This window comes from Panulirus ornatus, chromosome 35 (genome assembly GCF_036320965.1).
Source record: "Panulirus ornatus isolate Po-2019 chromosome 35, ASM3632096v1, whole genome shotgun sequence".
In the NCBI taxonomy this organism is placed as follows: domain Eukaryota; kingdom Metazoa; phylum Arthropoda; class Malacostraca; order Decapoda; family Palinuridae; genus Panulirus; species Panulirus ornatus.
The window spans coordinates 13075722-13090411 of record NC_092258.1 but is presented as its reverse complement, the minus strand read 5'-3'; the positions used below and the strand labels follow the sequence as shown (position 1 = coordinate 13090411).

Sequence of the window (14690 nt, the reverse complement as noted above, 5' to 3'; positions counted from 1 at the left end):
TTCTTTTTTTTTTTTTTAACTAAGATTTGGTTAACTACTCAGTTATACCAGAATTGGTCACACTTTCAGTCGTAGTGTCTCCGTCATCCTTTTTTAACGTTCTGGCAAGAAACTGATTCCAGCACTGTACCTGCATTACCCGAAAGTTTCTAGCTAAGGTGGCGGCTGTGTGAAAGGTGTGTAATGGGATGTAACAAATTAAAAGTTGCGGTATACAGGGGGCGTCGTGCTATAAGTGAGCTGAATCAAAGGATATGAAGCATATGATTGAACGAAGACAATTACTGTTCTTTTATGTTAGAGAAATTGAACTGAAAGTGAGTGTACGAGTTGTGAAGGTTAACGACATGAGCTTGGCAAGGTGTATGGTTAGTGATTGTTTGAAAAGGCTTAGTGGATGCCTTGTTGGTGAGGACCAAGGTGGATTCAGAAAAGGTAGATGTGGAGATCAGATTTTTGCCCTTAGACAAGTAGTATAAAAAGGTTTTAGAGACGTATATAACATTGATATGTTTGAAAAAAAAGATATGTTAAAGTGAATAGGAAGGCACTTCGGGAAGTTATGATTTTACGTAATGTGCATAGGAGACCGTTGAATGTCGTTCAGGGCTTTATAATGGAAATCACATATGTGAGGGTAAGTGGGAGGTATGAATGAGTAGTTTGAAATAAGTGTGGTAGTACGTCAAAGTTTTTTGACGTCTGCATGCTTATTTGATGCTTTTTTTTTTATGGATGGAACATTGTGTGAGATGGGGTGATTGTGTTGTGATGCTTAACCATTGAGAAATGGATAGGAAGATACCACAGTAGTTATATGCCGATGATACTGTCTTGGTTGAATAAGAGGAAGAGGTGGATTGAACGATTAGCTGGTTCAGTGATATATGATGGAGGAAGACAGTGAAAATGAATGTGAGTAAAGAGTAAGATTCTGGTTTTCAAAAGGGAAGGGAGGGCCAGGGTTTGAGATCGGTTTGCATTGTAAAGAATTGGAAGTGAATGAGTGTAAATGTTTGAGAGTAAAGTTCTGTGTGGATGGTAATGGGAAAGCTGAAGTTGAAAAAAGAGACATCCAGGGGAGAATTATTAGGGGTTTACTAAAGGCCAAGTGAATGGAAAAAAAATTTATAAGCATGATGTAAACAAGAAGCTTGCATTAGCATCTCAGTGCTGATGTACGACTTTTAATATCTAAGTGTTTATAGGACTGTGCCAGTCAACAATACAGTCACCCCATTTTTTGATGAATTCCACTGCAATACCATCCAAACCCGCTGCCTTGCCGGCTTTCATCTTCTGCAAAGCTTTTACTACCTCTTCTCTGTTTACCAAATCATTCTCCCTAACCCTCTCACTTTGCGCACCGCCTCGATGTTAATGTGCTGAGAGGTGCAAGTGGAGGGATGTCTGATCATTATCTTGTGGAGGTGAAGGTTAAGATTTGTAGAGGTTTTCAGAAAAGAAGAGAGAATGTTGGGGTGAAGAGAGTGGTGAGAATAAGTGAGCTTGGGAAGGAGACATGTGAGGAAGTACCAGGAGAGACTGAGTGCAGAATGGTAAAAGGTGAGGGCAAAGGACGTATGGGAAGTGGGGGAGGAGTGGGATGTTTTTAAGGAAGCAGTGATGGCTTGAGCAAAAGATGCTTGTGGCATGAGAAGTGTGGGAGGTGGGCAGATTAGAATGAGTAGTGAGTAGTGGGATGAAGAAGTAAGATCAATAGTGAAAGAGAAGAGAGAGGCATTTGGACGAGTTTTGTAGGGAAATAGTGCAAACAACTGGGGGATGTATAAAAGAAAGAGGCAGGAGGTCAAGAGAAAGGTGCAAAAGGTGAAAAAGAGGGCAAATGAGAGTTGGGATGAGAGAGTATCCCTGGGGATAGGGGAGAAAGAATACTTCCCATGCATTCCTCACAAGTTGTGGAAGGCGACTAAAGGGGACGGGAGCTGGGGGGCCAGAAACCCTCCCCTCCTTGTATTTCAACTTTCTAAAAGGGGAAACAGAAGAAGGAGTCACGCGGGGAGTGCTCATCCTCCTCGAAGGCTCAGATTGGGGTGTCTAAATGTGTGTGGATGTAACCAAGATGAGAAAAAAGGAGGGATAGGTAGTATGTTTGAGGAAAGGAACCTGGATGTTTTGGCTCTGAGTGAAACGAAGCTCAAGGATAAAGGGGAAGAGTAGTTTGGGAATGTCCTAGGAGTAAAGTCAGGGGTTAGTGAGAGGACAAGAGCAAGGGAAGGAGTAGCACTACTCCTGAAACAGGAGTTGTGGGAGTATGTGATAGAGTGTAAGAAAGTAAACTCTAGATTGATATGGGTAAAACTGAAAGTTGATGAAAGAGAGATGGGTGATTATTGGTGCATATGCACCTGGGCATGAGAAGAAAGATCATGAGAGGCAAGTGTTTTAGGAGCAGCTGAATGAATGTGTTAGTGGTTTTGATGCACAAGACCAGGTTATAGTGATGGGTGATTTGAATGCAAAGGTGAGTAATGTGGCAGTTGAGGGAATAATTGGTGTACATGGGGTGTTCAGTGTTGTAACTGGAAATGGTGAAGAGCTTGTAGATCTATGTGCTGAAAAAGGACTGGTGATTGGGAATACCTGGTTTAAAAAGCGAGATATACATAAGTATACGTATGTAAGTAGGAGAGATGGCCAGAGAGCGATATTGGATTACGTGTTAATTGACAGGCGCACGAAAGAGAGACTTTTAGATGTTAATGTGCTGAGAGGTGCAACTGAAGGGATGTCTGATCATTATCTTGTGGAGGCGAAGGCGAAGCTTTGTAGGAGTTTTCAGAAAAGAAAAGAAAATGTTGGGGTGAAGAGAGTGGTGAGAGTAAGTAAGCTTGGGAAGGAGACTTGTGTGAGGAAGTACCAGGAGAGACTGAGTACAGAATGGAAAAAGGTGAGAACAAAGGAGGTAAGGGGAGTGGGGGAGGAATGGGATGTATTTAGGGAAGCATTGATGGCTTGTGCAAAAGATGCTTGTGGCATGTGAAGTGTGGGAGGTGGGTTGATTAGAAAGGGTACTGAGTGGTGTGATGAAGAAGTAAGATTGTTAGTGTAAGAGAAGAGAGAGGCATTTGGATGATTTTTGTAGGGAAAAAATGCAAATGAGTGGGATATGTATAAAAGAAAGAGGCAGGAGTTCAAGAGAAAGGTGCAAGAGGTGAGAAAGAGGGCAAATGAGAGTTGGGGTGAGAGAGTATCATTAATTTTTAGGAAGAATAAAAAGATGTTTTGGAAGGAGGTAAATAAAGTGCATAAGACAAGGGAGGAAATGGGAACTTCATTGAAGGGGGCTAATGGGGAGGTGATAACAAGTAGTGGTGATGTGAGAAGGAGACGGAGTGAGTATTTTGAAGGTTTGTTGAATGTGTTTGATGATAGAGTGGCAGATATAGGGTGTTTTGGTCGAGGTGGTGTGCAAGGTGTGAGGATTAGGGAAAATGATTTGGTAAATAGAGAAGAGGTAGTAAAAGCTTTGCGGAAGATGAAAGCCGGCAAGGCAGCAGGTTTGGATGGTATTGCAGTGGAATTTATTATAAAAGGGGGTGACTGTATTGTTGACTGGTTGGTAAGGTTATCTAATGTATGTATGACTCATGGTGAGGTGCCTAAGGATTGGCGGAATGCTTGCACAGTGCCATTGTACAAAGGCAAAGGGGATAAGAGTGGGTGCTCAAATTACAGAGGTATAAGTTTGTTGAGTATTCCTGGTAAATTATATGGGAGGGTATTGATTGAGAGGGTGAAGGCATGTACAGAGCATCAGATTGGGGAAAGGCAGTGTGGTTTCAGAAGTGGTAGAGGATGTGTGGATCAGGTGTTTGCTTTGAAGAATGTATGTGAGAAATATTTAGAAAAGCATATGGATTTGTATGTAGAATTTATGGATCTGGAGAAGGCATATGATAGAGTTGATAGAGATGCTCTGTGGAAGGTATTAAGAATATATGGTGTGGGAGGCAAGTTGTTAGAAGCAGTGAAAAGTTTTTATCGAGGATGTAATTCATGTGTACGTGTAGGAAGAGAGGAAAGTGATTGGTTCTCAGTGAATGTAGGTTTGTGGCAGGGGTGTGTGATGTCTCCATGGTTGTTTAATTTGTTTATGGATGGGGTTGTTAGGGAGGTGAATGCAAGAGTTTTGGAAAGAGGTGCAATTTTATGCAGTCTGTTGTGGATGAGAGAGCTTGGGAAGTGAGTCAGTTGTTGTTTGCTGATGATACAGCGCTGGTGGCTGATTCATGTGAGAAACTGCAGAAGCTGGTGACTGAGTTTGGTAAATTATGTGAAAAAAGAGAGTTAAGAGTAAATGTGAATAAGAGCAAGGTTATTAGGTACAGTAGGGTTGAGGGTCAAGTCAATTGGGAAGTAAGTTTGAATGGAGAAAAACTGGAGGAAGTAAAGTGTTTTAGATATCTGGGAGTGGATCTGGCAGCGGATGGAACCATAGAAGCGGAAGTGAATCATAGGGTGGGGGAGGGGGGGCCAAAATTCTGGAAGCCTTGAAGAATGTGTGGAAGTCGAGAACATTGTCTCGGAAAGCAAAAATGGGTATGTTTGAAGGAATAGTGGTTCCAACAATGTTGTATGGTTGCGAGGCATGGGCTATGGATGGAGTTGTGCGCAGGAGGGTGGATGTGCTGGAAATGAGATGTTTGAGGACAATATGTGGTGTGAGGTGGTTTGATCGAGTAAGTAATGTAAGGGTAAGAGAGATGTGTGGAAATGAAAAGAGCGTGGTTGAGAGAGCAGAAGAGGGTGTTTTGAAATGGTTTGGTCACATGGAGAGAATGAGTGAGGAAAGATTGACCAAGAGGATATATGTGTCAGAGTTGGAGGGAACGAGGAGAAGTGGGAGACCAAATTGGAGGTGGAAAGATGGAGTGAAAAAGATTTTGAGTGATCGGGGCCTGAACATGCAGGAGGGTGAAAGGCGTGCAAGGAATAGAGTGAATTGGAACGATGTGGTATACTGGGGTCGACGTGCTGTCAGTGGATTGAACCAGGGCATGTGAAGTGTCTGGGGTAAACCATGGAAAGTTGTGTGGGGCCTGGATGTGGAAAGGGAGCTGTGGTTTTGGTGCATTATTACATGACAGCTAGAGACTGAGTGTGAACGAATGGTGCCTTTGTTGTCTTTTCCTAGCGCTACCTCGCACACATGAGGGGGGAGGGGGTTGTTATTCCATGTGTGGCAAGGTGGCGATGGGAATAAATAAAGGCAGACAGTATGAATTATGTACATGTGTATATATGTATATGTCTTTGTGTGTATATATATATGTGTACATTAAGATGTATAGGTATGTATATTTGCGTGTGTGGACGTGTATGTATATACATGTGTATGTGGGTGGGTTGGGCCATTCTTTCGTCTGTTTCCTTGCGCTACCTCCCTAACGCAGGAGACAGTGACAAAGCTAAATAAATGAATAAAAAAAGATGTTTTGGAAGGTGGTAAATAAAGTGCTTAAGACATGGGAACAAATGGAAACATCGGTGAAGGGGGCTAATGGGGAGGTAATAACAAGTAGTGATGAGGTGAAAAGGAGATGGAGTGAGTATTTTGAAGGTTTGTTGGATGTGTTAGATGATAGAGTGGCAGATATAGGGTATTTTGGTTGAGGTGGTGTGCAAAGTGAGAGGGTGAGGGAGAATGATTTGGTAAACAGAGAAGGGGTAGTGAAAGCTTTGCAGAAGATGAAAGCTGGCAAGGCAGCGGGTTTGGATGGTATTGCAGTGAAATTCATTAAAAAAGGGGGTGACTGGTTGGTGAGGATATTCAATGTATGTATAGTGCATGCATAGTGCTATTGTACAAAGACAAAGGGGATGAAGGTGAGTGCTCAAATTACAGAGGTATAAGTGTGTTGAGTATTCGTGGGAAATTATATGGGAGGGTATTGATTAAGAGGATGAAAGCATGTACAGAGCATCAGACTGGGGAAGAGCAGTGTGGTTTCAGAAGTGGTAGAGGATTTGTGGATCAGGTGTTTGCTTTGAAGAATGTATGTGAGAAATACATAGAAAAACAAATGGATCTGTATGTAGCATTTATGGATCTGGAGAAGGCATATGATGGAGCTGATAGAGATGCTCTGTAGAAGGTATTAAGAGTATATGGTGTGGGAGGCAAGTTGCGAGAAGCAGTGAAAAGTTTTTATCGAGGATGTAAGGCATGTGTATGAGTAGGAAGAGAGGAAAGTGATTGGTTGTCAGTGAATGTAGGTTTGCGGAAGGGGTGCATGATGTCTCCATGGTTGTTTAATTTGTTTGTGGATGGGGTTGTTAAGGAGGTGAATGCAAACATTTTGGAAAGAGGGGCAAGTATGCAGTCTGCTGTGGATGAGAGAGCTTGGGAAGTGAGTCAGTTGTTTGCTGATGATACAACACTGGTGGCTGATTCATGTGAGAAACTGCAGAAGCTGGTGAGTGAGTTTGGTAAAGTGTGTGAAAGAAGAAAGCTGAGAGTAAATGTGAATATGAGCAAGGTTATTAGGTTTAGTATGGTTGAGGGACAAGTCAATTGGGAGGTAAGTTTGAATGGAGAAAAACTGGAGGAAGTGAAGTGTTTCAGATATCTGGAAGTGGATTTGGCAGCAGATGGAACCAGGGAAGCGGAAGTGAGTCACAGGTTGGGGAAGGGTCGAAAGTTCTGGGAGCATTGAAAAATGTGTGGAAGTCGAGAACATTGTCTCGGAAAGCAAAAATGGGTATGTTGAAGGAATAGTGGTTTCAACAATGTTATATGGTTGCGAGGCATGGGCTATGGATGGAGTTGTGCGCAGGAGGGTGGATGTGTTGGAAATAAGATGTTGGTAGACAATATGTGGTGTGAGGTGGTTTGATCGAGTAAGTAATAAAAGGGTAAGAGAGTTGTGTGATAATAAAAAGAGTGTGGTTGAGAGAGCAGAAGAGGGTGTATTGAAATGGTTTGGTCACATGGGTAGAATGAGTGAGAAAAGATTGACAAAGAGGATATATGTGTCATAGGTGGAAGGAACGAAGAGAAGTGGGAGACCAAATTGAAGGTGGAAGGATGGAGTGAAAATGATTTTGAGTGATAGGGCTTTAACATGCAGGAGGGTGAAAGACGTGCAAGGAATAGAGTAAATTGGAACAATGTGGTATACTGGGGTCGACGTGCTGTTAATGGATTGAACCAGGGCATGTGAAGTGTCTGGGGTAAACAATGGAAAGTTGTGTGGGGCCTGGATGTGGAAAGGGAGCTGTGGTTTCGGTGCATTATCCACGACAGCTAGAGAGTGAGTGTGAATGAATGTGGCCTTTGTTGTCTTTTCCTAGCGCTACCTCGCGCGCGTGTGGGGGGAGGGGTTGTCATTTCATGTGTGGTAGGGTGGTGACAGGAATGGATGAAGGCAGCAAGTATGGATTATGTACATGTGTATATATGTATATGTCTGTGTATGTATATATGTAAGTATACGTTGAAATGTATAGGTATGAACATTGTATAAAATGTTTATGTGGGTGGGTTGGGCCATTCTTTTGTCTGTTTCCTTGCGCTACCTCGCTAACACGGGAGACAGCAACAAAGAATAATAAATGATAAATTGATATAAAAATAAGGCCTGTGTAGGTAAAGAATAAGAGCAGTGGAGATAGATAGTAATATTAGGTGGATAGAAAGAATGGAGAAAAACTGGAGGAAGTGAAGTGTTTTAGATATCTGGTAGTGGTTTTTGCAGCGGATGGAACCATGGAAGTGGAAGTGAGTCACCGGGGGGGGGGCTCTGGGAGCATTGAAGAATGTGTGGAGGGCAAGAACATTATCTCGGAGAGCAAAAATGGATATATTTGAAGGAATAGTGGTTTCAACAATGTTATATGGCCGCGAGGCATGGGCTATAGATAGGGTTGTGCGGAGGAGGATGGATGTGTTGGAAATGAAATGTTTGAGGACAATATGTGGTGTGAGGTGGTTTGATTAAGTAATGAAAGGGTAAGAGAGATGTGTGGTAATAAAGAGTGTGGTTGAGAGAGCAGAGGAGGGTGTCTTGAAATGGTTTGGTCACATGGGGAGAATGAGTGAGGAAAGATTGGCAATGAGGATATGAATGTCAGAGGTAGAGGGAATGAGAAGCAGGGAGACCAACTTGGAGGTGGAAGGATGGAGTGAAAACGATTTTGAGTGCATGGGGCCTGAACGTACAGGAAGGTGAAAGGCGTACAAGGAATAGAGTGGATTCGAACGATATGATATACCGGGGTCAACGTGCTGTCAGTAGATTGAACCAGGGCATGTGAAGCGCTTCGGGTAAACCATGGAAAGATTTGTGGGGCCTGAACGTGGAAAGGGAACTGTGGTTTTGGTGCATTACACATGACAGCTACAGACTGAGTGAACGAATGTGGCCTTTTTTGTCTTTTCCTAGGGCTACCTCGTGGGGGATGCTATTTCATGTATGTCAGGGTGGCGATTGGAATGAAGGCAGCAATTATGAATATGTATATGTGTATACATGTGTATGTCTGTTTATGTATATGTATGTATATGTTGAAATATATAGGTATGTCTATGTGCGTGTGTGGGCATTTATGTATATACATGTGTATATGGGTAGGTTAGGCCATTCTTTCGTCTGTTTCCTTGCACTACCTCGCTTACGCATGAGACAGCAATTAAGTATAATAGAAAAAAGTAAGAAAGAATACTGAAATGGAACTGTTATGTCATGTGATGGAGCCTTTAGAAGGTGTGTGAATTAAAGTCTTTTAAGATGATATAGCATGTGAAATATGTGTATGTGAATGAGTGGTCAAGAAAGTATGTTGTATTGCAATAGAAAGCCCATGGAGGAGAGGTAGACTATAGAAGTGATAGGTAGATGCAATAAAATCATTGGATACAGTTAGGGATATTTCAGATAAAGTTATTAGAGGAATGATTGGGGATGGATGATATGTAAACATTTTGTATATAGAAGTGGTATGAATGGAATATTGGTTTCAGTCCTTTTTGATTCTGGAATTGCTGTAGTATGAATGGAGCCTTGGTTTGAATCGACTAATCAGCCTTGTAGTTAAAATGAATAATGAATAAATGCTTTTATAAGTTTGGAAACCCCTGAGCATTGTTTAAAGGTGTGTTTCAGTGTTATTTTGGAGTTTGTGTCTGACCAGTCATATAAGTGTTGATATAGTATTTTTTTCATGATCACTTTGTTTCACATGGATTATTGTGACCTATGTAATGTGAATTAGTATTTCTCATAACATGCAAAGACTTTCCCAGAATTGATTTAAAATTTTTGCAGTTTTGGTCTCGCAAAAAAAATATACATAGATAGGAACCTTAGTAAACATGGTGTTTTTCATTTGCAATAATAGAGTGCAATGTCTTTTTCCTACAGATTCTGGAGCTGTTTTTACTTTTGGCAAGAGCAGATTTGCCAATAATGCCCCCTCAAAGTTTTGGATAAAAAATGACATGATCATAGAAATTGCGTGTGGGGATGAGCACACTGCAGTTGTTACAGGTATGTTGTTTATCTTAGGAATAGATTTCAGTGGCTCTAGATGTTTTATGGTCAACAGTATTGTTATATTGTGTTGGATTTATTAAAAGTATGCTGTTATTATACATTTTTGGTACAGGTATGGTTCAGTTGCCCTAATGTTATGAATATTTCAGATGTACTGTGATTTTGTGTGTTGTGGTACTATATGTGTGTTACAGATGCACAGTAGCACTGCAGTCTTTATAGTATGCTTCAGTTTTTTCAGTATGATTTTATTCCTGTGTGTTGTGCTCTGTCCAGGTTTTGTATTTGTTACTGTTTTTATTGTTAGAATTGATGAAGTTCATACAGTGATTTGTGAATATTGAAGGTATGTTATTGATGATAGTGATTTGTTGTGGTTTATACCAACAAATATTTGTAACAAGTTAGAAGGGGATGTTGTAGGACCTAGAATCATATGTCTGGAAATTGATGATTATGACTGTTTATAAAAAGTTTTATGTGCCTGATAGTCTAGATGTTGCAACCATTCCAGCTGGTTTTACCAGTGCATTATAATGGCTTCTCTATATTCACATTTAGAGAGCTATAATATGTCTCTTATAGCATTCATTCAATAAAACATTTTCTTGTGCAAATGAATCATAATTCATCCTGCCTCTGTCATTGAGAAAAGCTGCAGAAACAACATATTTTTTGGCATAGATTCTTTGTGACATTCTATTGAAAATACTTGCCCCCAATAAACACTTCATTTGTTTCATGCTTTCTTGGTTGTTCCCAATGTATTGTCATTTTTGTAGGTGTGTTGTTATTTTTACAGCTAACATGTGGTTTTGCAGATTTGTAGTTGTTTCAGTGTGTTTATTATAATGTCATAGTTTTTACTGCAATGACAATGTATCAAGTACGTTTTTTTTACAAATGTAATGAAGTTCTTATGGTGCAGTTTGCTGTTAAAATGTATTCAAATTATTGAATTGGTACAGTTGTTGCAGTGTTGCTACTGTTACTAATGGTACTGCTACTTCTATTGCTGCTGCTGCATCACTACTACTATTACTACTATACTAAGTACTACTGATGCTTCTACTACCACCACTACCAGTGCTGCCACTGCTACTTTTACTACTAATGCTACTACTACTACTACTACTAGCACCACAGCCACTACTATTACTACTACTACTATTACTACTAACTATAGTACTTCTAATAGAACTACTACTTTTGCTACATTACTTTTGTCTTACTCTTGCTATTTTTATATTAACTAGTGTTGTTACTGCTATAGCGACAACAACAACTACCATAGTTCTGATCTTACTACTACTACTACTGCTACTAAAACTATGAGTGATACTGGTATGATTACTATTAGTACTGCTATCCTATCCACCCCTGTCAAAGCAAGCTGCTTATGTTCCCCCACCACCGTTTCTTTCCCTACTCTTCAAACCTTTGGAACACTACACTCTCATCTCTTTCCCAGTAACTATGATCAAGGACTTTTTAAAAGAAAGGTTTTTCACTTTTTGCAAAATTGATAAATACTTTTGCGTGTCTCATCTTTTTCCTTCTCATTACCCTCTTTGTAATTGTGGACTCTTGTGTGTGACTGAAGCCTCCAACTTTAAAAAAAGAATGTCATTTTTCTGCTGTGTAGACAGGAGAGGTAGGAAGCAGTTCATGCCTCTTATCCATCATGGGGACTTGGGGTGTATTTGGATAAACATCATACCTCAGCTCAGGCTCAGGAGCATCAGGCAGAGGGTTTAGTGAAGTGGTTGGAGTTGATGTAACTGGGCATGTACATCATTTTGATGCCTTCTTAAACAATTCTTCTAGTCAATTGCTTTATGTAATTAGTAGATTTTAGCATTTCAGAACGCAGCAGACAGTGAATTGCTATGACATGCAGATATCTAAACAGCACCAAGACAATAGAGCGATGAATTTGTCAGACACTCAACTGTAACTAGAACTATTAACTGATCACCAGCACTCTTACAAGTACATTATTATGGGTGTTCTCAGACTTTGAAACACTGCATTAGAAATATTGAAATGTATTTGGTCTTTGTCATATGCATATTTCGTCTTAACATATTGTTGCAGCTTTGCATTACAATTTCTTTTGATGCAGTTAAATGTAGTTTACTTTAGGTATGCTAGAATAGAGTGTACTTTTGCTAGTTATTTTGAATATATAGCAAAAAATCATTTATATTAAAATCAACAGGCACACCATTCAGTACTCTGCTCATCGCACTCTTTTTCATTGCATTTTGTCATTTTGGAAAAGCTGAAGTGTTGATGCTTGATATCTCCATTATTTACCGAACAGTTGTGACATTCCGCATTGCAGTAATTTTCTCTAAATTTTGGCTTGTTACAAAATCAGTTCTTTACTACTTTCTAACTTCCATGCTCACCTGTGGTATGATAAACAATAGTGATAATTTGTCCTTGCATGGTTGGTGCAAGAGATGATGGTATCATTTAATACTGCTTTGTTTGTAGTTTAGAGGGATCATACAGTGGTATCTGGTCCATATCTTTTGATTTTGTGGTTTTAAAATGTATTCTGCTTTTTAGAGAGTGGTCGAGTGTTTATGATTGGCAGTAATGACATGGGTCAGCTGGGTCTAGGCTCAACGAAACCTGTCAACAAACCATCATGTATAAAATGTAAGTACAAGAAATTTTGATCTGTTTATTTCTGATAAGATATTACCTATTTCTTTGGAGGTTTGCTCATGTTTACAACAAAAGCGTTCTACAGCCTTTATTATAAAGGTTCCATTTTGTATGTTTTAATATAGTAGAATTCTTGCCCATATTACCTTCATTATTGCTGTATAACACCGTTATTATATTTGTGCAGACAACATTTAAAGGACTTATATTTTTCATAACTTGCTTGTCATTTTGTTATTTTTCACTCTGCTATTTAATGCAAAAGTAAGCTCAACCACAACTGTATATCAATATTTAGATACACTCATATTAGTCTCTGTATGTTGGTCTGTATCATATATAAGTGCTATCCTTTTATTTTCAGCACTTAAACCTGAGAAAGCATTACATATAGCTTGTGGACGATCACACACATTAGTTTCTTGTGGTAAGTACATCTTGATTATTAGGTTTGGTAGGTTGGTAGTTACAGTGTTTGATTGTAGCTATGGATTACGATAGAGTGAATGGAGTAAGTCTTTCATATATTTTTTAACGTTTTTCAACAGAACAATAATGGTCCTATGAAAATGGGTAAAGTTTGTGGGAGTTCTGGGCTGCTAGTTTGTGTGCAGTAAGCACTTGAAATGATACTTAGTGTTGTGTTTGCTCTGATTGGTAAAAATCTAGTTTACACAAATTTCATACCATAGATTCCCTTGAAGAATGTGTGGAAGTCGAGAACATTATCTCGGAGAGCAGAAGTGGGTATGTTTGAAGGAATAGTGGTTCCAGCAATGTTGTATGGTTGTGAGGCGTGGGCTATGGATAGAGTTGTGCGCAGGAGGGTGGATGTGCTGGAAATGAGATGTTTCAGGACAATGTGTGGAGTGAGGTGGTTTGATCGAGTAAGTAATGTAAGGGTAAGAGAGATGTGTGGAAATAAAAAGAGCGTGGTTGAGAGAGCAGAAGAGGGTGTTTTGAAATGGTTTGGGCACATGGAGAGAATGAGTGAGGAAAGATTGACCAAGAGGATATATGTGTCGGAGGTGGAGGGAACGAGGAGAAGTGGGAGACCAAATTGGAGGTGGAAAGATGGAGTGAAAAAGATTTTGTGTGATTGGGGCATGAACATGCAGGAGGGTGAAAGGAGGGCAAGGAATAGAGTTAATTGGATCGATGTGGTATACCGGGGTTGACGTGCTGTCAGTGGATTGAATCAGGGCATGTGAAGCGTCTGGGGTAAACCATGGAAAGTTGTGTGGGGCCTGGATGTGGAAAGGGAGCTGTGGTTTCGGGCATTATTGCATGACAGCTAGAGACTGAGTGTGAACGAATGGGGCCTTTGTTTTCTTTTCCTAGCGCTACCTCGCACACATGAGGGGGGGAGGGGGATGGTATTCCGTGTGTGGCGAGGTGGCGATGGGAATGAATAAAGGCAGACAGTGTGAATTGTGTGCATGGGTATATATGTGTGTGTCTGTGTGTGTGTATATATGTGTACATTGAGATGTATAGGTATGTATATTTGCGTGTGTGGACGTGTATGTATATACATTGTGTATGGGGGTGGGTTGGGCCATTTCTTTCGTCTGTTTCCTTGCTCTACCTCGCAAACGCGGGAGACAGTGACAAAGCAAAATAAATAAAGAATAAGTAAATAGATTCCCTTATTTATCCTTTGTATAGGGTTTTGTTGTTCTTTTCATATTCATATCCTACCACACACACAGTACCAGTTGAGTTGGTATGAAATATTCCAATAAATTCTTGCAATCTCATTCAGATTCCTCCTTACATATATACAGAAGACTTGTCATTATTTCTCTTCATTCATTTGGCATATATCAAAACTGTCAAGCAAACATACACACATCTGTTATATATAAAAAATTTGAATTTTTTACTTACCAGTTGAGGACATTAACCTCCCAAAAAATGTGGGATCAGAATTTAGCAAATAGTAAATAATAACAGGGTAGGAGAGAGATGTGATAATAAGAAGAGTGGAGCTGAGAGAACTAAAGAGGTTGTGCTGAAATGGTTTAGACATATGGAAAGAATAAATGAGGAGAGGTAAATATAAAGGATATATTAGGCAGAAATGGAGGGAACAAAAAGGGGTAGATCAAATTGGAGATAGAAGAATGGGGTGTGAAAGATTTTGAATACTTGGGGCATGAACATGCAGGAGGGTATAGAGTGAATTGGCGCAAAGTGAAAAAGATTTTCAGTTCTTAAGGCATGAATATGCAGGAGGGTATATAGTGAATTAGAGCAAAGTGAAAAAGGTTTTGAGTTCTCAAGGCATGAATATGCAGAAGGGTATAGAGTGAACTGAAGCGATGTGTTATAAGGTGGCATTATGCAGTTAATAGACTAAACAATAGCATATGAAGCAGCTAAGGGAAACAGCTAGGGATTTGATGTGAGCAAAGGCCATATATATATATATATATATATATATATATATATATATATATATATATATATATATATTATATATATATATAT

At 39.8% G+C, this 14690-nt stretch overlaps 1 protein-coding gene across 4 annotated transcripts in view; it reads left to right on the top strand.

The window, feature by feature from the left end:
• LOC139760171 (X-linked retinitis pigmentosa GTPase regulator-like) overlaps positions 1–14690 on the top strand; it is a 145083-nt gene that overhangs the window by 8437 nt on the left and 121956 nt on the right. For 2 of the 4 annotated variants that reach the window (XM_071683092.1, XM_071683089.1), the window contains exons 1-4: positions 240–435; positions 9387–9512; positions 12096–12188; positions 12562–12624. In XM_071683092.1, the coding sequence (XP_071539193.1) occupies positions 255–435; positions 9387–9512; positions 12096–12188; positions 12562–12624 (463 nt within the window). In that variant the 5' untranslated portion in view covers positions 240–254. Of the gene's footprint in view, positions 1–58; positions 177–239; positions 436–9386; positions 9513–12095; positions 12189–12561; positions 12625–14690 lie in introns of those variants that run through there. The other 2 variants (XM_071683093.1, XM_071683091.1) reach the window with 2 other exon arrangements.